The 24,188-nt window shown below is 43.7% G+C and overlaps 1 protein-coding gene across 2 annotated transcripts in view; it reads right to left on the reverse strand.

Annotated features, from left to right (window-relative positions):
• LOC130186639 (synaptic vesicle glycoprotein 2C-like) overlaps positions 1–24,188 on the reverse strand; it is a 36,676-nt gene that overhangs the window by 3,908 nt on the left and 8,580 nt on the right. For both annotated transcript variants that reach the window (XM_056403861.1, XM_056403862.1), the window contains exons 2-12: positions 22,550–23,470; positions 13,996–14,176; positions 11,987–12,138; positions 6,853–6,986; positions 6,102–6,191; positions 5,840–5,950; positions 5,645–5,733; positions 4,141–4,305; positions 2,868–3,001; positions 1,036–1,239; positions 793–952 (exon numbers count right to left, since the gene is read on the reverse strand). In XM_056403861.1, the coding sequence (XP_056259836.1) occupies positions 793–952; positions 1,036–1,239; positions 2,868–3,001; positions 4,141–4,305; positions 5,645–5,733; positions 5,840–5,950; positions 6,102–6,191; positions 6,853–6,986; positions 11,987–12,138; positions 13,996–14,176; positions 22,550–23,156 (2,027 nt within the window). In that variant the 5' untranslated portion in view covers positions 23,157–23,470. The remainder of the gene's footprint in view (positions 1–792; positions 953–1,035; positions 1,240–2,867; positions 3,002–4,140; positions 4,306–5,644; positions 5,734–5,839; positions 5,951–6,101; positions 6,192–6,852; positions 6,987–11,986; positions 12,139–13,995; positions 14,177–22,549; positions 23,471–24,188) is intronic.

The following is a 24,188-nucleotide window of genomic DNA, read 5'->3' on the forward strand; positions in this document are numbered from 1 at the left end:
AAATCTCCCAACTGGAAAAAAAGATGGTGGCTTCGTCATGTTTCTAATGATCATCCAGAATTAAATATAAGGCGAGCAACTCATATTCACTGTAGTGGCAGAATCCTACTTCACTGTATACGCATCTTTTCCATGCAACTTTTTCAAATAAGTTTGGATTCGTAGCTCGAAGCTAAAATTGAGCTCAAGAGATGTGTGACTTTTACAGAGAGGAAAATTAACACCACTGTTGAAACAAATCAGAGATTTTGAGTCATTACATTTTGAGATTTTAATACTTCTTCTAATAATGACTAAGATTAGATTGTAAACAGGTGAGAACAGTCTGTCAGGAGGGTGAAATGAGAGACGTGAACGACCCTGAAGGAGATTTTATGAGTCACATTACCAGATGTGTTTTGAAGCAGTTGTTTCCTTCAAACAAAGAACAAAGAGCAAGTTCACGGCATCAGTAGTCAACAAAATTTAACCAAGTGACCTTTGTCACCTTTCTTTAGAATACAGCCTCTGATCAGCTCTACTTCTTCGTCTTCTCATGCTGAACTGAGGGCAGACGCCGGACGCCACAGTGACTCAGTATTCTGAGACCAGGCCAGACCGCAGCTAGCTGGTTAGCATGCTAACTTCAGTAGAAGAAAAGTAGCGATAGAAGCAAAACAAGCTGGAGACAGATTTCTTATAGTCAGTTAATTAAACAGCTGTTAATGCTAACGTCGGCTATGTAGCGATAGCAAAAACTTTCCCACACTTACAAACTTATGCAACCTTTACAGTTGCGTGTGCGGCACTCACCTCCTGTCTGTCGGGTACAGCTCAGTGGTGACCACATCCAGGGAGTTCCAGGCGGAGATGCTGAGGCCGTTGTAGAGACACAGCATGAAGATCATCATGGACTCGCTGGTGCCGAACCAGAGGAAGAAGCAGCTGATGCCTGACAGCACCATGGAGCCTCCTGCAGGACACAACGCGACACATCAACACGACAAGCCTCATTTTGCAGGAGAAAAGGAGAGCGGGGACAGTGTGATGTCATACCCAACATGCTAAGACGCCCTATTTTGTCCATGAGGAGAGCAGAGACGATGTTTCCAGGCAGCACGGCCAGCGTTCCCAGGAAGTTGACGAAGTAAACCCAGTAGGCGCTGTAATCATCTTCAAAGGTCATCTGACAGCCCGTCTTGTTGTGGTGGAAGGAGCTGTTGATCACCCTTGAATTCGTGAGCTTGGTGTCATCGACATCTGTAAACGTGAGAGACAAGAGTTCAGTTTTCGCACTGTGTTGAATTAATGCTCGAAGACGACGCTTTTATCAGCTGGAAAACTTCCACAGTAAGATTTTGTTGTGACAAATTCTTCTGACTGCTGGTGATTTTGATCTGGAAGTGTTTATTTGTTTTATTGATGGTTTTAGACTTGGCTGCTGTCGTGTCGTGCTTCTAATAATAAAAAGATGCACACATTCGTGCAGCAGCAGAAAGAAATTTCTATAATAAATAGTTTATTTTATACTCACATGGTGAATATTCCTAATTGAAGTTGTATTTTATAAGTAGTTACTAGTAATATTACTCCGTCTTAGAAACACTAGTTGGTGTCTGGACGTTTAATGAAGCTGATGTAGTGAGTGAATTAATTCAGCCACCTTAAGGAGCCGCCTTAAGTTGCTTTGAGGATGTTTTTAATATAATTTTTAATTGACAGTTTTATTATCTTGGCTGTCAGTGTGCAAAACACATGCACCTCCCTTGGTTTCTGCTCCTTTTCTTTTTCTTACTGAATTACATTTAGAAAAAACTACAAAATTTTGAGCCCAATCAGGTTTGATGAAAAGTTAATTTAGTCTAAAAACAAACTTTTTTTTCGACATGTAATGAAGTCAAAATAAATAATAAAGCGAAGCAGAATTTTATTCATAAGTGTCAAACTGTTGCGGGTTCAATGGGATCTTGCATCTTTACTGTATGTGACTGTATCACACTAATATTCTGTGCAGGTTAAATGTCTGTGGGCTCTTTCCTTAAATAGAAAAGATGTATTAATAAACTTCAGCAGCTGCAGCAGTGTGAAAACATTTCCTGCTCTCACCTCTGCTCCCTCCCCCCTCTCATTCTCTCTCCCCCTCGTTTCTCTTTATGCTCCGCTCTCCAGAGACACATTGCTGGGGGCAAAGAGACTGCATTTCCCATGGGGCATTACCAGCAACCTGACGTGCCCTTACTGTTTCCATGTTCAGCGCTGGAGGGAACTAGTTTTTCCACCCGGCGCTCCCACAAGGTCTGATTCAGCTCCGGTTCTCTCAGAACAGTTAAAATGCCTCTCCTGCTTTTTCCTCTTCCTCCCGCTCGTGTTTGGGGTTCAGCCACAAAGTGATCGGACTGCACTTTTATATCATCGCCGGGATTCAGCACAGATGCGTCAGATACAGAAGCCTCGGTTTCAGATGTCTTTACAAAACAAAACAAGCTGTGATGAATTATTCAGCGAGTGAACAGGGGAAGAAGCAGGAAGTTTAAATTCCTTACTGTCTTGAATCTAAAACATCAAATACAAAAAAAACAAACGCTCTGCAGCGAGCCTGTTTCAGTTCCTCAGCTAGCTACAGTCACATGACTTCAGAGAGCCAATCTGTGCAGGGCCAGAGAGGTTAAGCAGTAATTTAGTGACACAAAAAGCAAAGCCATAAATGTTCAAACCCATTCTTTCTTCTCTTGGACATCAGAGCTAAAATGAACTGTCTGAGAGAGACACAGCAGCTGATTGAGACTTATGTGTGAGGCACCTACAGTACATAATAGGATTTTCTGAGGGGGGGGGGGTTGGGGGGTGGGGGGGTGGAGGGAAACCCCTCAGCGCAGGTGGACACTCACCCGTGTTGTAGAAGAAGCAGTCCACAATGGTGCAGTTATTGAAGGAAGATCCCACTGAGGAGACGTCTTCAAAATAACAGTTGATGAAAGACGAGTCGATGAACGTGACCGACTTGAACTTCATAGTGATGAACCTGTGAGGAGGAGGAGGAGGAGGAGGAGAGGAGGAGGAGGAGGAGGAGGAGGAGGAGGAGGAGAGGACATGGATGTAAGTATCAGGATGAACAGGTTGGGAACATATTTCTGACAGCAGTGATCAGACTCTACCACAGCGGTTCCCGACCTTTTCCATTTCACAGCTCACTCCAAAATCTCAAAATGTTGTCGGCCCACACGCGACCTCGTAACCACACGGAGGCCAAACGACACGTTCTGAGAGCACTTTGTATTTTTAATGATAGGACTGAGCTGAAAGCAGGGGAAGCTTTTTCTGTTCTGTTCGACAGGTAGAGATCCCTCATCGATTCATTATTGGTATGATCATTACATTTTGTACATTTTACTGCTTGCAAATGATTTGTCCGCCCACAGGTTGGGAACCACTGTTCAGCAGGTACAAGTGAACACGACACATCATCACTTTTTAAATTGATAAAGTGAACTTGTTAGCAAACAGTTGCTTGTTTTCATGTTTCTGATTCTGGTGAATCTAACGCTCCGTCTCTCTTAGCTCCGCTCTTGGTCTCTGCCGACTCCTGAGGAAAACATCAGGTATCAACTTCTGTTCTTTAAATGCTCAGCTTCTACTTGTAACAGAGCAGTTTTACAAAGGGATGCTGCTACTTAAGTATAAAGTGTCCTTCAGCATGTCTAACATGACAGGGCCTTGCCAGTCTGTTATTGATCTCTGTATCTGTTGTTTGCTGCTGCACAGTTTCATGATACTGCTCTTTGATTTTTTCCTCTTAATAAACGTCTCCAACGAGGATGGAAAAGAACAAAAACAGCGAATCGATGCATCTCCTCTGTGGCCTTTGTGTAAGTGAGAATCATAACCAGGAGGAGAAGTAAGATTTGTGTGTGTGTGTGTGTGTGTGTGTGTGTGTGTGTGTGGGAGAGAGAGAGAGAGAGATACGCCTTTTAATTTCCTGGTGGTGAGAGAGATAAAGGAGGCAGGATGAATATTACCAGCAGAGGTGTGCTGTTTGTGGGAATGACGAATAGTCCCTGCCATCCCACAGCGGGACAAGCAGCAAGCCTTAAACACAACGCCGCGCAGAGCGAGGCTCACGAGGTTTAACAATTTCTTAATCATACTTCTTTTTTGTTTTACCTGTCGTTCATAAAGACAGAGTTTCTTTGGATCTGGTTCTCCAGGGTGAAGTTGAAGGTGAAGTCTTCAATGCGTTCGTTGTTGTGGATCTTCACTCTGGAGGCGTACTCGTCGGCCTGAAGGTGCTTGATGACGTCAGGGAACCACACAGACAGCCCGTAGTACCTGGACACAACGACACAGCGCGTCATCAGGCTACGGGTCGCCTCAATCATCTGAGGCTCATTTTAGTATGATGGTTAATACCGATCACCTGTAGCCAATGAAAGCACATGTAAATGCAAGAGAGGAAATGGACAAAACATTTCCTAATAAGGGCGCAGATTAGGTTTCAGAGCAGCCAATCACATCTCCTCTGAGGATAGGAGGTGGTGACCCAATCAGCAGAGGGGTTTCTCCCTCTGGTGGCGTTTGGTCTTAAGAGCTGAACGATATGAAAAACGAATCATATTTCGGCAGATATTGCGATTGCGACACGAGTCTTGATTTCAGTCGGAGTGTTCACTTTTACGTTTCATTTTCACAGAAAAAATATTTTTTAAAAATTGGCGATGGGATTTTTCTTAGCGTGTTCCCTTCAGTCAGTAAGAGTCCGTGTAGCACCGCAACACTTTCAGCTCCTGCAATTTCAACATTGAATTAGTCATATTGTAATTTCGATAATATTTCAATTAATTGTTCAACCCCAGCATCAACACTTTACAGAAAATTCAGTTAATTCCATTGGAAACGCTGTGATGAGTGGTGAAGTCAATCTGCTTGTGCGTCTACACACAGTTAGGAGGTATTTTGGAGAAAAGTGTGTGACAGAGCGGCAGAAGTTGCTAACTGTCCTTTAGCAAGTCAGTTATTTTCCTTCTTCAATAAATCTTTATTGAATGAAATGCTGCACAGTGCTGAACAAAAGGCCAGGGTGAAGTAAATAGAGTAAATAGTGACTTTGTGACTGCGATTCATCTTAATTAAATCTGGTAACATAGCGGCTAAATATGTGTGTGTGTGAGTGTCTTTAAATGTCTGTACATGTGTGTGTATGTCCATATAAAAATGATAAAGAGGAAATGACAGTGTTGTGGAGTAGATGGTGTCTGAGCGAGGAAGTCAGACAAAAAGAAAATATGAAACCAGAATAGAATAGAATAAATTATTATTTTTTTGTATTATAACACAACCTACTTTTGTCTCTTTTTAATTTTTAAAAATTTTCCTCAGGGCTGAAAATTTCCAACATGTTCACACTGTAACTCATCGAAGCAGCGGTTCTCTCCTTCTAATCTAACCTGTCAACATTCATCAGGACGATACACGTGTGAGAGCATCTGCCTCCGAGACGAGAGCTACAACGAAAATCAGTTATTAAGCAGGAAAGTAGTGGTGACTCAGCTAAGTATCACCCGGGGCAGAATACAGCATCATTCAACATGACGGAGGCAAACAATGATAACAGAGAGGTGCAGGAGTCGAGCTGGAGGTGAGGCCAAAGACTCTGCAGCAAACTTCTTACCCAAAAGACAGAGTGAACCAGACTGCAGCCAGTTTCATAGTGTTGTCCTTTACTGGGTAGTTGAAGCATCTCATAAAAGTCAACCAGATCTATTTATAAAAGGGAAACAATTTTTACATAATTAGAAATCTTTTACAACCGTTAAAAAAAACGGAGTATAAAACAAACCAGGGCAAAGACAAAGCAGCGGCATACTCCTCTGAGCTCGGCCTTGATCTTGAAGAGGACCTTGAGCACAGGGTTGGCTGACTCATTCTGCATCTCCACCAGCTCGTCCAGCTGTTTGGGGATTTTTATCCGGTTCACCTGCAGGGGGAGACACTGATCTGTCACCTGCTGATGGCACTGCAGCAGCGGGGGGGGGTTGCCAAGTGTAGAGGCCAGTGTGTGTGTGTGTGTGTGTGTGTGTGTGTGTGTGTGTGTGTGTGTGTGTGTGTGTGTGTGTGTGTACACTCACAGTGAAGACTCTCTCCGGCTCTCCGCGGGCGCGCATGTTGGTGTCGTGGATGTGTTTGAGCACCATCCAGGCCTCGTCGTGTTTACCCATCTAGGAGAAAAGACAACTTGAACGTATTATGTTAACGTGTGCACATTAGAAATCTCAAGTGGCTGGACTTGATCTGGCTTTTATTCCTGAGGGTTTCTTAGATTTGGATTCTCTTTATACTCTATATATTTGTGAGAAAATTATAACGTGTGCCCAGGAGTTTTCAAAGTTCGCCCCCCTCCTCATAAATCTCCCTCTGGGGACGTAATTAGAAGTATAATGTTGGCACAACTCCGAGTGAATTCGTTTTTTTTAGCCTTAATTTATTCATGTTTGGCAAAATGGCACCATCAAAAAGTATGCCAAATTAGCCACTAGCACTTCCTGTTTGCAATGTGCCCACGCATGTATCGACAGCTATCACTTCACTTTACTTTTACAAGGAGGAGGAAGATTCTAAGCAGATTTATGGCCATGGACATTAGAGATGATCGGGAAGTATAAATTACACTGAATCAAAAAACGTGTGTGTCATGTCTAAATGTTCAGATTTGACTGAGTTATGACTCCGAGAAGGACTAAAGATTTTTTGTGGGGTTTTACATCTCTCCCTTCATGCCCCCCCCCACAGTTTGAAATCTGCGTTTGTTTTTCTTAAAATAAAGCAAATACATTTTCTTATCCATACGTATCATTATAACTCTCTCTCTCTCTCTCTCACCTCCAGGTAGAAGCGGGGGCTCTCAGGCATAAAAGTGAGAGCGACCACTGCGGAGACGCACGGCAGCGCACACACCACCACAAACACTCTCCAGCTGTGGAACTGGTAGGCCGAGCCCATGCTGAAACTCCAGCCTGCACAAAGGACGAGGACACACACACGCACACACATATATATATAGTCAGAAATAATGTCGTATGTCGTAAGTTCAATCCTATATAACATGACAAGACATAAAACTTTAATGACACAAAAACTTGATTTATAGCTTCTGTAGTTTTCACTCCATTTCATTTATTTTTCTCTTTCCTTCATGGTTGGAGTCACTGCAGGTTTTTATATTTCACTCTGTTACGCTCACGGACAAACACACCAGCTGTTTCTCTGCCACAAGCTGATGATGTTAAAAAGGTTTTTACCGAGATGTTTGCAGAATATTTGGGACAGCGTATTTAGTTGCTGAGGTGTTGCTACAGCCGGTGAACGCTACACGGCGTGGATACTTTCTCTGCGTTCAGGTAGTTGTCTTTGTTGTCTTTACATGTTTGCAAGCTGTGCCGGGGGTTGCTACGGTGATTGACGTGGCTGCTTGGCATCTTCAAGTGGTTGCTAGGGAGGTCTGGGAAGTTGCTATAGGGTGCAGCGGTCTGAACGGGATGAAGCCTGAGGTTGAAGTTTTCAGCACCATGGACAGAGACACTGCTGTTTCCATCCAGGGGTCAAATCCAGAAACAACAATTTATTGCACAACTTTGTCTAATGCAGGATTCACTCATACCTTAATTGCAAAGTCAACTTGTAAAGCAGGGACACGTTATTTGTGCTGGGCTCTCCGCACTGCAGAACTCTCTCTTCAGATGTTCTGTTTTATTCCATTAGAAAAAGAACAATGTTGGTATGTTATCAAAGGAAGAGCTTGAATCCCTGGGCATGACAGAGAGATGTAAGTCAGAGTTAAAGATCAAAACTCATTATGAACTCATTATCACAAAAATGTGTTTGAGTTTAGACTGATATTTGCACATCGTTGGCAATTTTAGGATAATTTCCTTGCGAAAAACTTGTTAAGAATTGACTACATGCTTCATTAGTTCGGCCCCTGTGAAGCTGGCTTGTTACATTAGGGAAGGAGCCTGGCGGTCCTCAGAGGAACATGACCCACATTTGCTTCTTTTTTTTTTTTTACTAATCTGGTGAAATGTATGTGTGTTTCCTGTTGACCACACACAGGAAGTAACAGGAGAATCTCTTAGTTGGCGGCAGTAGCAGTGCTCAAAACACAGTGGAGGTCGACATCGTCCAGAGCCGCAAGTCCCCTCAACAATTTTTAAGAGAAAATTACAAAAGCAGTTTAGTGTTTGTGTTTTTCAAAATAATGGTGGTCCACACCTGGTTGGCGTAGTCCAAACACTGCTGGTGGTAGGGTAGGAATGTGTGTGTGTGTGTGTGTGTGTGTGGCCTGTGGGCCTGCTCCAGCCTGTACCAGTACAAACCTCATTAGGGGGATTATAGCTATAATGGACTGGAGGGGATGGCTGACTGATTCAGATACTCAGCAAGATTTATGTCCCTACTCTACAGTAAGTGAGCACAACTGAGACATGCACACACACACACACACACACACACACACACACACACACACACAATGTCCTTGGCCATCGTTCAGTGCTGTCAGACAAATTTTTAAGCACTATGCGTGCATGAACACACACATATACTGTTATACAGAAAAGCATACAGACAAACACTAACATCATACACTGCGACACACACACACATACACACACACACACACACACACACACACACAGTATAAAGCTAGTCACAGCAGGCAGATTTTCTTTTTGTCGAACTTCCCACTTCTTTTTCTCCATCACATTCTTGACACCTTAAAGAAGACAAAACGACACACACACACACACACACACACACAAACACACACACGCACGCACAAAGAGTTATCTGACCTTTGTCCACCAGTCAATGCAAAGAGCACTGCGGCGGAACCTATTACCCACACACCGCTGCATCTCGGAGAAAGAAAATGAGTTAAAACAGTGGCGTCTAATCAATTGACCTCAATTATGAGCCTCCGTCGGCGCTCTCGCACTCACACAAGTAAAGTTTGTGAAGACAGACACGCAGACTGAAGATGGAAACTTATATCTTGAACAGAGATACAAACATTTGCATCCATCTGTGAGCATCTGGAAACAGCTGTAGGCGAGTAAAGGTATGACGTTTGATGCTGAACTAAACAGCTGTTGATGCTAACGTTAGCTATGCAGCGATAGCGACACTTACAAACAGCTCCTTTAAAGATAAAATCAAACCCTGGTTTTGATTTGAAGTGTCAGCATTTTGATTCTGCCATTACCTCTCTATGGTTCTCATAGTTTTCCATCCCCACAATTCCCTTCCTTCATGAGGGACGAGGGGATTGTAAACGACATAATCCCACTTTGTGCAGCTGCATCAGATTGTTCCCTGCGCAGCATGTGATGTTCTCTTTAAGGGTCTCGATTCGCGGCCAAGACCGAAGAAGTTCAGATAAGTTTTCTTTACATGTTGTGGAGAAGTTTTCATCGGTCTTGTGACTTTATTCTAGATAAGAACGCCACTCGGTGGAGGTACTTAATCAACCCGGCGCCTCTGCATTACAGAGCCACACACACAGTCTGGGAGGAGAACATTGTCCTTTTCCTCTTTGCTCATCCCTTCTCTCCTCCTTTCTTTTAATACTGTTTCACTCTGTGCCTTTTCTCTTTGTTTTCTCTCTGCGCCTCCCTCCAGCCCTCTGCTGTATCCCTCCACCGTTCGATTATCCCTGACACAGGCCACATAAATCAAGCGCACCCCCCCCCTCCTTGTCCTCCTAATCTCTTTCTCTGCTCTTCTTTCCCCGTCCACACCCCTTCTCGCCAGATTGATTTCATTTCGCTCATTTTGTTCTTATCCTGTGACACACACCTCCTCCCCTCTCTGTTATCCTCCAGCTCGGCCTCGCTACAGTTTTATGAGATTTGTAATATCAGCCGAGCTTTTACTTTTTTTTTCTCTTTTTTCTTTTACTGCCTCCAACACGGTCACATAAAATCCCATGAAATTAACACAAATACCGTTTATAGACATTATGTATATTTTTAAGACCACAGCACGCTGCTCTGGAACAGTTTTGGAAAAGTTGCTGCAAAAAAAATAAAAACTGAACATTTCATCCTTCTTCGCCGTGTCAGCTGACGTCCCCCCCCCCCCCCCCCCCCCTGGGTTTCTCACTTTACTGATTCTGGGACCAATTTGCTGTGAAAGGCCTTCATGTGCGCATCCACCGTGCAGGCTGACATATGCTTTGCTGCTTTTTCTGCTGCTGCTATTGTCAGAGCCTCCACCTACACCGCCACCTGCTTTGTGTGCGTCTCTGTGTGTGTGTGTGTGTGTGTGTGTGTGTGTGTGTGTGTGTGTGTGTGTGTGCTACCCCGGAGGGTCTTGATTTCTAAATTAAGCCCGGGGACTGGGGGATTTATGAATCATGTTGCGATGTATGTGTTTCACTACAGCAGGGAAGCGTCGTCAAGAGCAACAACCGTGCCGCAAAGTCAAACTTTACTGCCATCTCTATTCGCTGTAATGTTTAAACTAGTGACGCCAATGATTCCTGACAGAGAGAAACTTCTCCAGTTTGGAAAAGATGCACATTAAGTCACTTTATCTTTAATTTGCTCCAATTCTACACACCATCTGTATCTGTGTCCTCTGTGCAGAGAAGAAGGTCTCTTCCTTCATTTCTTGCACATCGAGCAACGCACATTACGTAAAGTACATTACTGTATTATTACGTATTACGTCTTCCATTATCTGCTGGATGTCCTACAGTTAAATGACCAGGTCACGACTCCTCCTCTGTCCAGTCCAGGTGTCTGAAGCCTGTAATCTTTGACTCTCTTTATGCTGAGGCACAAAACCAGGATCTTTTCACTCATTCGCTCATCTGGAGAATTTCATCCTTGCTTTTATCTCCCATCCTCACTAAATTATTGTAATGCACTTTATTGTGGTCTCAGCAGGCTACAGCTAATAAGACATGCTGCCGCCAGGCTTTGTACTCCAGCGAGTTTTCATTACACTATCGATAAATTGAAAATATACAGAATAAATTAATAGTCAGTATCCGTAGCTTTTAGTCTCCAGTACGGATCAAACTCTGAAACACTGGATCTTAAATTCTCCATAATGCAACTCAATAGCTGCATTGTGGACACCCGAGTCTTTGAGACTGTGCGCTGTGTTTTCTTACAGCTTTGTATTATAAATGTGTGTCCTCGAAGCCCGAGTCGATGCAGCCCTTCATCATCGCGGCTATTTTCTCCTCCAGAGCCGCAGTCACTGAACAACTGTTTTGACAGGCTGAGTCGAAAAAAACACAGCGGCACGAAAACTTCATCTTCAACTTTCTCTCCAAGATGAGTGAGCGTATTTACTTCAGTCTCTGTGTCCCTGATTGCTGTTTTTTCAACTCCTGATCTGGTAATTCCCTACAACATGTTTACTGCCTCAGATCCTCTGGTTGGGTCTCTAGTAGTGGTTCAAATTTCTTGTCTTGTCTCTAAAGCCGGATTCAGACCAACTTGAGCCCCTCACGACACAATGCAGCCCCTCCCCCCTTTCATTTAAAATGTGATTGTCTATTTATTTCAAATGGAGCCAATCAGGTCACACAGCCAATGTCCCGACTGTAACGGGCCTGTGGCAAAAAGGTTGAACTTGACTCAACTTTTGCTGCAATGCAGTGTGACATCATCCGGCCAAATGCACGCTGGCCAATCAAATACATGTTGCACACATTCTTGGTAGATAACCTGGTTGTAAAATCTTGTCTCATGATACTTAGAGTTAATTTGCTGTGCAGGGTTTTAGTGTCTGATGAGCCTATAAACCCAGACTGAACTTCCTGGATCTGACTTCACGTCTCACCAGCACCTTAAAGAATAAATTATGAACGCAGCAGTTTTCTTTTAACGATTATAATTTGTTGTAATTGTTATGTTCCTATTATGACAAAACTCTGTGGTGCAGTGTCCACAGCTTGGTGCTCACATCATGACTGTTACATCAGGTCACAGCTGTCACTCACCGTAGTGTGGGATGATGGCCCAGGCCATGGCTGAGGCATAAATCCCTCCGATCATCCAGAACATGCAGAGCCAGCTCAGATGCTCTCCTCTCTTCTCTCGAGCCAACACCTCCGCAAAGTACGAGAATACTATTGGCACAGCTCCACCAATCCTGCAAACACAGTCTGTAATTAACTCTGTGTGCCTCGGTCACGCATGCAAAAAAAAACAACAACATTCAAAACAGATTCATGGTTACGTAAAATCATCAGGGCGTTTGGGGTTTGAAATAATAGAAGCAAATGAACTGTGAATGATAAGAACTCTTAAAATACTGTAAATAAGTCAAACATGCAACTTGTGATTATGCAATGAGCCTTTGAGGACGTCAGATTTCGACTAATTTTCGCCATCAGGGCAGAAACAGGGTCGAGCGGTCAGCTGTTCAGGCCTGTTTCAAAACCTGAACCATCAGGAAGCAGCGACGCTGTCCGCTGCAGATTTGTTGGAGGAAGCCATGTTGTCATCAACTGACCGGGGAAAATGAAAGAAGAAGCATAATGCAGCACACAGGATATTACAAGTGTGTAATTTAATCTCTGAGGCGTCTTCACTGTTGCATTACCGGACAGAATCAGAGGCTGTTGAATAAATGTTTGGATTATAGTGAGTTGAGTATATTTGTTACATATATGTAAATACAATAGATAAAATATATGTATCCAGTAATGGATTTATGATGTGTTATTCCCACATATTTATCTTCTTAAGGCGTTAAAGATCACGGTCTAAATGATCACGGTCACCGAGTTAATGAGGTAAGTCAATCTGACAACAACTCTCGGGGCTGGATCGTATTCCTTCCGGACTGAGGGTGTAAAAAGAACATAAAAAAAAGAAAATAAATAGAAGTCCCAGCATTCCCCTTAGAGATCCGTTACACCGTCACCAATACCACCACAGCTCCAAACACTATAGATCCGTTCGCTCAGGCACATTTCCACAACAATCGTACAGATTCTCAAAGGTATTAAAGCTAAAGAATGAATGTGTTTCACTATAAACCTGAGAATTAAGAGATGAAATAAAAGCTACTGATTAAAAATTTAAAGCAAAGCCATTAAGGAAGTGGCAGTTTTTTTTTTCTTCTCCTTATAGTTGCTTATACAACTGTAATTAAACAGAAGCGAATGTGAATCTGGTGATGATTAAACTGGAAACAGGCTGGACTGGTGGCCTCTAATGGGTGATGTGGAGGTATGTACACTTTACACTAATGATTTTATATGTCTGAAAATAGAAGAGCAGTAACACTTCCTGGTTTTGACAGCTCTACCCAGTACAGGTAATACACCTTACTGTAACTGAGGCTCATCATCGACCTGCATCACCTCAACTCATCGTCACTGGTCAAATTTAAGAACTGTGTCTCATAGCATTTACTTTCCATTTCCCTCAGTAGAATGACCTTTGAACTTTAGCTGACCTCTGTGAGACATGTACTGTGTGAACAGGGATGTCAGATCACTGATCTGATGGGAGGGGCGTGTCATTCATCGAGGACGTGGGCAGCCAAGCAGACCACACCAGCGCTCACCGCCAGATGTTCACTTAGCGCGCTCGGCTCATTTCTGCAAGTGTTCCTTCCATCCCACACACCCACACACACCCACACACACCCACACCCACACCCACACCCACACACACACACACACACACACACACACACACACACACACACACACACACACACACACACACACACACACACACACACACACACACACGGGGATGAGGATGGGCTGGTGCCAGGCAGTTAGAATAACCTCCTGTCATGTGCTTTGACTTTGGAGGAGGAGGGGAGACGGCAGAGGAACCGGTGGGAGGACAGATCGGGCCGGAGAGGCGGGGGGGGGGGAAAAGTCCTCGGAGATGCTACAGTCGCCTCAAACACACACAGGGGAGGACGGGGTGATCCAGGGGAGAGACAGGAGATGAGAGAAAAAGGAGAAGCGTTAAGAGGACTCACCCAAAGCCAGACACCATGCGGCAGAGGAGGAACATGCTGTAGCCTTGAACGAAGGAGGAGAGGAAGGCGAAGAAGCCGTTGACGGACATGGATATCAGCAGGCACTGTTTACGGCCCAACTTGTCTGACAGGCCGCCCCAGAAAAAGGCTCCAAACATCATCCCCAGATACACTATGCTACCTGGAGGGAGGGAGGGAGGGGGAGACAGAGGGGAGGAAAAAGATGTAAATGATCACAACCATCTGGAGTCAAATGTTTGTAAGTGAAAACTGCTGAGTGGATAAAAAAAAAAGAAGAAAAACATTAAACTTTGGAAAGAAGGAGACACAGTTTGCCGTCAGAGAACCAGAACAGAACCAGATCTGACTGACTGCACATTCACAGTCCCAGAACCAGAACCAGAACCAACACTGATGTCTGAGGCTTCAAAAAACCTGATAATGTATCAGCTGATATTTGTTTTGTCTTTTAACATAAACAGATGATATTTTTGGTCGTCGCCCTTTCCAAAATGATTTAGTGCGAACAAGCAGTTTGCACTAAATCTAAATAAGAGAAACCAGCTGATTGATACGAGGCTGAATGCAAATATGACACAGTCCAGCCGTGGACTACACCTAGACGTAACCTTGTTTTGGGCCACTTGGGAACAGCAGAAATCAGCTGTAAACACAACACCGAGATATCAGTACCTCTCAAGTTAATATGGTGAACTGTTAAACAAACAGCAGACGTGGAGCTCTCCTTCTTGCTCCGCTTTGGTCTCCACCAGCTCCTGAGGAAAATGCCTGGCTCTTTAATAAACTGCATTTTGTGAGTCCTCCAAACATCTACATTTTTACAGGGTAAAGCTAATGTAGCCACAGCCGCAGCACACACAGGCACGCCGAGCCACAGCAACATTACACCGTATTCAATCATGAACTTTTTTTGCTGTTCTGTTAGATTGCTCTCACAACTGGTGCCACTGCAGATACCAGTGGTCTATTATTGCATTGGTATTGGACACACACACACACAGCTGCACACAAATACACACACCTGCTAACCATCACCTGAAGCATTAAGTGGTGCTTTCCAAGTGCATCAGTAGAGTAACAGAGCTCAGACTGAAATTGGTTCTGTTATTTCCCGGCTATCGACAGAACACTGAGAGGTCACATAAAATGTAAGTCTCTATAAATAGCAGAGTTGGGATCGATTAGTTGAGTTTGGCTTGGAGCGGCTACGAGATGCAAGACCGTGAGGCCAAGGCGCCGCGGATCTACTCGACCGGGAGGCAGAGTTTTCCATTTCCTGCCTGTAATTATGGAAGTCGATATGTCTGAGTTTGCATGAACTCAGATGAACTCACGGCGGCAGGATCAGCATCTGATAACACAAACAGTTCGGTGCCGTGTTACACGATAAAAACTGAAGTCTCTCTTCATGTGCTTCAGTGGAGGGTTTATTTTGCTTTGGAGATGTTTGCGTTTGGTATCTAATATCGAAATTCGATGCCTTTAAAGCAAATATCTCACGTGGGATAATCGAGATTTGACTCAGCTTTAATTGTGTCTGAGTGAAACGACTCTGTCTGCTAACTGATATTCCGTAAAGTGACTGTCGGGGGGAAACAGAGCAGCAGTTGACCTCACAGCCCGTCTTTTTTTTTTTTTTACAGTCCAGGCGTTGGTCTCTTGCTGCTGCTTGTGCGCAGGAAGTCGGGGGTCATTTCTCTTCCTGTCCCCCGGGAATATGCGGCATAAAGGAAAAGGGGGTGGTGGAGAAGGCTGAGGTGCGGTTGGGGGGGGGGGGAGGGGGGGGTTTTCAGGCCAGTAAATAATCCACTTTACTCTCTACGTGCTAATAAAAATGCTAATGTGTGTGGAGGGGGAGATGTGATTGTTTGACGAGGCAGCGGCCAGAGAAAAGGAAGCCTTCTCCTCCTTTCTCTTTTTCTGTGTTCCTCCCTCGCTCTGTTTGAGGCGATGGGACAGATACACTGAAAGTAGAAGGTCTTATCGAGCTGCGCAGACATGATGCTGAGAGCTAGTGATTCATTACAGGTGACAGCCACTGGATCTATCTATGCACCGCCACTGCAGAGGAGGCTCTCCTGTAGGCAGCGGGACGGAAAGAGCGAGCTACCGCCGCCGCTAGCTTACAAATATCAAAGTGAATATCAAAACTGCTGCGTTCTGCACAAAGCTGCCGCTGACATCTTCTGATTGGTGTTGCTACACACAAACAATGAGTGTGAACGCGTGTACCGAAGAAGATGCTATCTGGGAACATCAGCTCATTTGTTTTATGGCTCCCCTCACGCTGGGTTTCTTGTATCTGTAATAAAGGGGGAGGGTGATGGTGGTGTGTTTGGGGGGGGAGGGGGGGGGGGGTTGAGATGCAGTATGAATCTTTCAGGGACTGGATTTATGCTTTGCTGCAGGGTTCAAACTCGGGTCAGATGTTATAACCTCCATTCGCTTTAGGAAAAGCAGGGTTTTTATTTTTATACGCAAGGGTCAATTAAAAACAGTAGAGCAAGTGTTTGGCCTTGTGAAGGGAACCACACTAACAACTGAATATCTGGTGTCCACCACCACAAGAAAAGGTTTTTATCCTGCTATCAACGCAAAGTGAGCAGCCAACAACCAAACCTAAGCTGAGTCTACGTTGTGGTATATGATGTGATTCTGTATTATATTATTTTTAATGACGGATTAATGAGATAAAAAGTATTAAAAGTCCTTCACATTAAGAAACTGCACTAAAACAAGGCCGTGTTTGAAATATCCACTCGCTCTCTATATAGTGAATCCTACTTTCCTATTTTCAACTAGCACACAAAAATGTAGAGTACAGAAGATGTATCCTAAACCGATCAAGCTAGACCATCATGCATTGCAGCCTGTCTCGTGAACTTGCTGCAGAAGAAGCAATGATCTCGCTAACAGGCTCGGTGCTAACGTTAGCTGCTAGCTGATGTGATTTTACTACCCAGTGAGAGCACCTGGACATCTCAGTAGAAAGTAGTTCAAAAAGAAGATGTCTAGATATGAATATAGATATACAATTTGAGTGAATCAGTCCTTTAAATGTGTTTAAAATCCAGCAGGAACTCTGTGGTTTGATGCCGCGACACAGTCAGACTCAGTAAAGTTGTGCTGAGCCCACCTGAACTGCGGTGCTAATCTTTCTCTTGAAGCAGACGCTCCCCGCAGACGGTGTCTACGCTCTCTTTAACGGTACACTGTGCAGCTTCCCTCTGCATCTACAGGGATTATTTCAGCTAACGCTTAAGTTGTCTCCAGAAGTAATTAGCTCTTATGTGTAAGTGTAATTCTCTCTTGACAACTTTCTGCTCTGCGTTTCTTTTTTTTTCCCCCTCCTCGCCCCCACCATGCCGTGTCCTGGCATGGATGAGAGGAGAGCGCAGGCAGACAGACAGCAGTCGGGAGAATCCAGCTCTAATTTCCTCAGTGGGAACATTCAGGACATTAAGTGAGAGCTTCAGGATTTCAACAGATGAGGGGATTCCCAGAGGAGCGTGCGTTGATTGACAGGTGGGCTTCAGCAGGGAGAGAAAGCAGAGGAGTGGGAGGCAAGGAGGGAGGGAGGGAGGGAGGGAGGGAGGGAGGGAAGAGCAGAGCCCTGGAAACAAAGCATATCCCTCAGATATTAATTACATCAACACCTGCTGATTTGTTTTCGCAACAGTGCTGTTCACTCAGAAACACTCAGCACTTCTGTCTGAGTTAAATTAAGTTCATCTAACTGTGAACTGCATTTTGAGATTTGCGTTTGCAATTTCAGTTGGAATGGTAGTTTTTTTTTTTTTTTTCCCCATTTAATTTTCACAGAGAAAGATGTAAAAAATGATGATGTGATTTTTGTTGTAGGGATTTTACCAAACAAACATGTTCCTCCACGTCTGGAAAAATATGCACTTGTAGCTCGGAGCGTCTCTGTAGCACCACAGCGCTTGCTAACAATGCATGATAATGTTGTGACACATTTTACCTTTATCTTTACCTTTATATATTGCACTCAGCCAGACTGAGTTTCAATTATAACTTCCATTAATTGTGCAGCCTCTAATTATTGTTGTAAAACATTTGAAACTAATCACTGTCAAAGAGGCAGAAACGATGAGTCGTTCACTCCGGTCATTTTCATTTGTTCAGAATCAAAAGAAAAAAAATACATATTTTTGTTGAATTTGGCGAAGAGGATGACATCATCCATCCATTCTCACGTGATAAATTTATTATATTAGAAATTCTTTCATGCGGGGATTGATTTCTAAGTCTTTTCTGATTGCTCAACATCTTCACTGTGGAAACAAGTCGCAGCGTTCACACACGACTCCTCTTTCTTCACGTTGTCCACTCAAATCAATACTCGACGCCACAAGAGACACACACAACGACTCAATCGTAGGGGTTTTTCTTTTTTTTTTTTACGGTGAAGCCACATTGAATTGCAAAGCTCTTCGCCTGGACGGTGAATAGGTGAATAGATCCTGTGGTGGTGCTTTGTTGTGAAGAAGAAAAGCGAGAGAGACGGGGGAATGAAGAGATCCTAGCAAATGTTGTTGTCCCTGGATTGTTTAATTAACTAACCCCGGGCTGCAGCAGAGCCTATTCATCACTGGCATTGTGTTGGTTCACTTCGGCTGTCGATGGCGTTTTTGCGATCGCGCACGCAAAGTAACCGCAACATCAGCTACACAAAGCTCACCCGCACTGACCCTGACGCAGACGTGCTCCTTTCAGGTCCTGACTCTGTGCAGCACCTGCAGCAGGGCTCACACGCATTGTACCAAACACCCAACAAAATGCCAACTGCAGACAAATTAAAACAGTATGTGGTGGAAGAGAGAGGGGAGGTGGAGGTGAGGGGGGGAAATGTGATAGGAAGTGTATGAAAGCGGCGCTCTCCCTCTCTTTCTCTGGGGAGGTACGTGAGCCAGTCTACCATGGCTAAACTGCAGTGAAGCACAATGCTGCAGAGATTAACTCCAGCCCGTATCTTCAGATCGGCTGCATGGCTGTGAGACAGAGAGAGAGTGTAAGAGAGGGATTACAGCAGGAGGGCAACAAGAGAGGACAGACAAGAAAGAAGAAAAAAAAAAGGAACATCCCATATCTGGAGACATCTCACCTTTTATATGATATTAAAAAGGGAAAGCCATGATATGCAAAAGACTCTGTGTTTTTAAGTAGTGGCTCCTATTCACCTTTGAAGATTGGTGTGTCTTTTAATATTTGTCACGTATTGTATGTGCTGTTGTGTAGGTAACACTTTTTTATTAAAGCAATGCTTAATTAACCAGTGAATAACATTAGGTAGTTATTAAGTTTGCTTAATTTATGCTGAATTAAAATGCTGCTTAAGAACAGGCGATTAGTCACAATTAGGAGATAATATGGTGATAATAAAGAAAACAACAAAGTCTCTGGTACTGGTGATAAATGAAGATGTTCGGGAGGTAAATTTCCATTTCCAGTTTGCATTTTTCTTGAATATGTCCATATGAATTGAAATTATTAATGGGGATGTTGGGGATTATTGTTGATGCATTATGAGATCTCCACCGTCTCTTCAAAACATATTCAGACTAAAAACCGTCAAAGAGCTTGTCAGACGGTCCAACAGCATCTGAAATCAAAAGCAAGGTTGCGTTCAGCAGGTTTTTGTAACTTTCCCAAATTAAAAATCTGACAAGCGAAGATACTGCAGAAGAGAGAGAGGAAGAAGCGTTTCTCTTTTTTTCATTATTCACAAAACTACTTCCTCCACTTTTTAGGTGCATAGACAAATGCAGCACCAATGAATCCCTTCAGAGGAGAGACGGTCCAACAGTGTGCAGGATTATCCCTCTTTGAATGCTTATTGCATCTCAACCCCTCTGAAATGGCAGACGTTCCCAGTGTGGCCGTTCAGAACAGCTGCAACAACCCAGTCTCACGAAAACTACTATTTCTACACAACTAATACATTTTCAGTGCATGTGCTGTACTACAGTTACTTGCAATGAGAACGTGAATGATTTATGTTCATTGAAATGATGCTAATAAACCTATTAATGCTCAAACTATTTGAAACTCTGGCTAAAGATTGAGCTGTAACCAGAAGTGACTGTGCAGGATGATCTCTGTTTTATTTCATCTTATTTCTCTTCAGTCTCTCCTTTTCTTGTCCACTTAAAGAGTCTGTGACCTTCACGGAGAAACTGTGGTAAAACACCAATCAGCTCCATTGTGTAAGGTTTATTCTTCCAAGTACATCCACAAGTGAACACACACACACACACACACACACACACACACACACATCCTTTTATTTATGCAGTGAGCGAGTGAGTTGGTAAAATGACTCATTCTTTCTATTCTCTCCCTCCTGTCTCCCTCTGAGAGATGAGTCAGAATAATCTGTGTGAATAAAAGAGCAACCCAAACAAAATAAGGTTAGCATTCACTTTTCTGCTTATGAAACCACACAGTCACATTGTGACTTCAACGCTGAGAGAACGGCAAGCGCTCTGCAGCCATTTTTTTTTTGTTGTTGTTAATATTAACGAGAGAAAATAATGAAGCCGAATCGAACACAGCACACATTCACAAACATGCCGACACATTAGCGGCAGACAAACACAACTTTCCCCTCCTCGTGTGGGAGAGATCCATCGTGCTTAACACACCTCCTACTCATGTATCCAAATACCTGGTGCCATGACAACCTGCTCGCAGCTCCTAAAGCAATGAGATTAGCGCTGAAAGTGTCACCCACCGCTGCTCTCCATGCACAGCCCTGCGTGTTATGAACAACACGGGTCATTAGCAGGTTGTTAGCGGGGACACTAATTCCATCAACACCCAAATAGTAACACCAGTCTGTACATGTCGTGTATTTTTACTTCTTGTATCTGCACCAATCAGAAAACATTTTCCGTGCCTACAGAGTCGTTCCAGCTGAATTCACGGCTTCTGCAAACGGTGCCAGAAGAATTTGTGCTGTCACACTGCACCTCTCCACAGTCAGGATTTCTCACTGTCACTTCTCCCATTAGATATTCAGGATGTCAACTGTGTGACAGTCACACTGTTCTTGGCAATGAATCCAAACCTCAGATAGTTTGCACGCAGACTCGCAAACAACACGTCTGGTGAAGTGAAGTGCTTCAAGCTTCGACTCATTGTAATCAATATATAAACTCTGAAAAGCTGCTTCCTCTTTCCGTCTCCGAACGCAGACACTACTGTCTTCCATCACGGTGTGTTTGGTTGTCACTTCAAATAGTGTCATTCAATTAAGTTGAATGTTTTCCTGTGAGTTTGAGGCTCGCTCAGCTGATCCGTTGCACGTCTGTAACATTGTTGGAGTCACAATGAACAGTTTAAAAGAAAAGGTGTCAAAATCCAGAGAACCAGAGATATCGTCCTTTTTTTATTTAATCAACAAATTCTCCATGTCAAAGCCTGGCTTTTACATTTCCCACAATGCAACTTGACCACCAACAGCACGGTCAGAGACAGGGCTGTGTTATGCTAGTGCTAATGTAGCCGCAAGCAAAGATGATTGGCAGACTACACAGGTCCGGTAAGCTTCACTTCTTTCTAACTACGCACCCTCTGATTATTTTTTCATATTCTAACTTCTACTCTAAAGACCTAATTGATTTTGCTTCAAATAACATTACTTGAATCAAAAGGTTATACAATTTTCACATATGCAGTAGTACTTCCCAAGACCTGTAAGAGGACTTTGATGTTTTAAACCAGCATCTCTCTTATAAAGTCCCAAAAGTGTGGTTTCAAGTGATATACATTTTTCTATAATATTAAATATTTTAGACTTCAGATTTCAGAAGTTTGGAGACAAAAAATCCTCAGCTATCAAGAGTTTGATGTTAAAAAACTCTGCTAATCTGCTTCACCTGTAGCCACACCCAACAGTGATGTCACGGTGTACTGGTGCACCCTGGAGTGCGCTCTTACATCACTGCAGCAAGGTGACAAGTTCAACTACAGATTAGCAAATTTAAGATTTTCAAAGGGTGTTAAATTGCTCTTTAGGCTTTTGTGTTTTATCCCATCTCCTCATATGTCATTCCCTCAGTATGAGGCCAGAACGCACTGGCTGGGTGGCATGTGCGTGGCGGCTGCATCACATATGGGTTTTCATTTCAGTGCCCTTTAAACAGGTTGGAACAGACACACTGTCTGTGATATAAATATTACATTCTTTAACCATTTTAGCAGCTGCATGTGGAGACATTGGTACTTTAGTGACATTTTCTGTCAAAAATAAATCAATAATTAACTTATAATGAAAAGAAATCCAACATTTGAGTAGCCTGCTGATGACCATTATCCAAGGCAAACTCTATGTTGGAATATAGAGCTGGCAGTAGCAGTGACGCAGCCACCACGCACACTGTGTGTTCCTGGCATAAGTCCAAACAGGTGAGTCATAGAAGTGTTTGTAATGTATCTGTGTAAGAAGAACAAACAACTCTGCAAAGTGTTGATACTTAATAACTTAATCCACTGTATTGCAGATCCTTACCCAGCCATCCGGCTCCAGAGTTGGGGACGCACATGTCTGTCTCAGCACTGGGCAGGACAAAGCCCACCACGAACACCTCCACGCCGTCTGACATGAGCGCAAGCCCGAGTACAAAGAACAGCTGCCACTGGAATCTCCCGTGGCCACACTCCTGCATGATGAGCTCGTACTGCTGGGCCAGCTCCTCCTCGTCCGCCTGTCTCTCATTTTCCAGCTCCTTGCGGCTCTTGGCGCTGTCAGAAACCGGCTGGCCCAGAGCCACCTGACCGTCCCGCAGCTTCCCATCGTTGTAGGCGGGCACGCCTTGGTACTCCCCCTCGTAGATCTCGTCTTCATCGTCGTGGCCCTCCGTGGCGTCGCTGGAGGCCCCGTCCTCGTCATTGGCTGCATTGTCGGCGTAGTGGCCGTCTTGCTGAGTGTAAGAGTTGTAGTTGTTCTCTTCTTCGTCCTCGTTCTTGAAGCGGTTGTAGCTGCGATGAGTGGAGTATTCATCTGAGGCGCGATCAACAGCTTTGCTGAAGTTTTTGGCAGCGTGCCTCTTGGCTTCTTTAGCAATGTCCTTGGCACCTTTGACCAAGGAAGTCCTGTTGTTGTGCGTTTCATCCATCTTGGCACGGGGATAACTGGCACTAAAATACTTTTGCTTCAACTCTATAGAGCTTTTATTAGGTCCGCCAGGTGCAGCAAGTATAAGCTACCTGTTTTTTCTTTCTTTCTGATCTTCTATCCCCCGACAGAGCAAGACTTAAGGCAGTTTGTCAGTGCAGAAAAGCCACTCAGCTGCCAGGACACTAATGATTAAGTAATGATGTCTGATTCCATTGGATGTGGAGAAGCCAGACAGTCTTGAAATGGAGACAGTTGATCTCAAACCGGAGAGATCCTCAGTCGTGTCAGAGCTCAGTAGAGGAGACCATCAGCCTGTGGGGACAGAGAGAGAAAAGCACATTTAGCTTGATTAAAAGCTGTCCGTCACAAACACTTGACTGCAGCATTTCTTGGCACACTGAGAAGAACTTCAAAAAGAACATTTCAGCTTGGAGAGAGCCAAACTTCCCACTGAAGCTGATACGAGCTGAAGTCTGCTAGTGAAGTGAAATGCATCAATAAGATGGGAATGACAAAAGAAAATGATTCATTGAGAACAAAATGTGAAATGTCATTGAGTTTTTTTCAGGCTGAAAAATATCTGATGATTTCAGTCTATTGTAATATGAAAAAAAAAATTACCCAATAAGAATATTTGCATTATATCCTATAAAGAGTGAATGCTTTATTTTGTAATGCAATTCATAATCGGCACAAGCTATAGTGGAATCAGGGCTTCTTTGACACTGTCAACAAAAACTGAGTAAGACGAGCTTCACCAAGGTAAGCTTTACTGAAGAGCTCCTATATTTGGATGTATGGAGCTACAGATTTTATTTTCTAATTTGACTGTCAGTCATAAAAAAATAAAACTTGAAATACTCCGACACTAGTTGTCCTCACACTAGTGCCACCTTTCCAAAGTAAAGCCTTGCAAATTGCTGACATTTTGCTAATGGCTAAGTAGCAAGGTGTAGATAATAAACTGCATGACTCGTTGAGTTTTTAGAAGTAGTGAGAAATCTCCAGCCCACAACTAAACTTGCAGTTT

This window comes from Seriola aureovittata, chromosome 18 (assembly GCF_021018895.1).
Source record: "Seriola aureovittata isolate HTS-2021-v1 ecotype China chromosome 18, ASM2101889v1, whole genome shotgun sequence".
Classification (NCBI taxonomy): Eukaryota; Metazoa; Chordata; class Actinopteri; order Carangiformes; family Carangidae; genus Seriola; species Seriola aureovittata.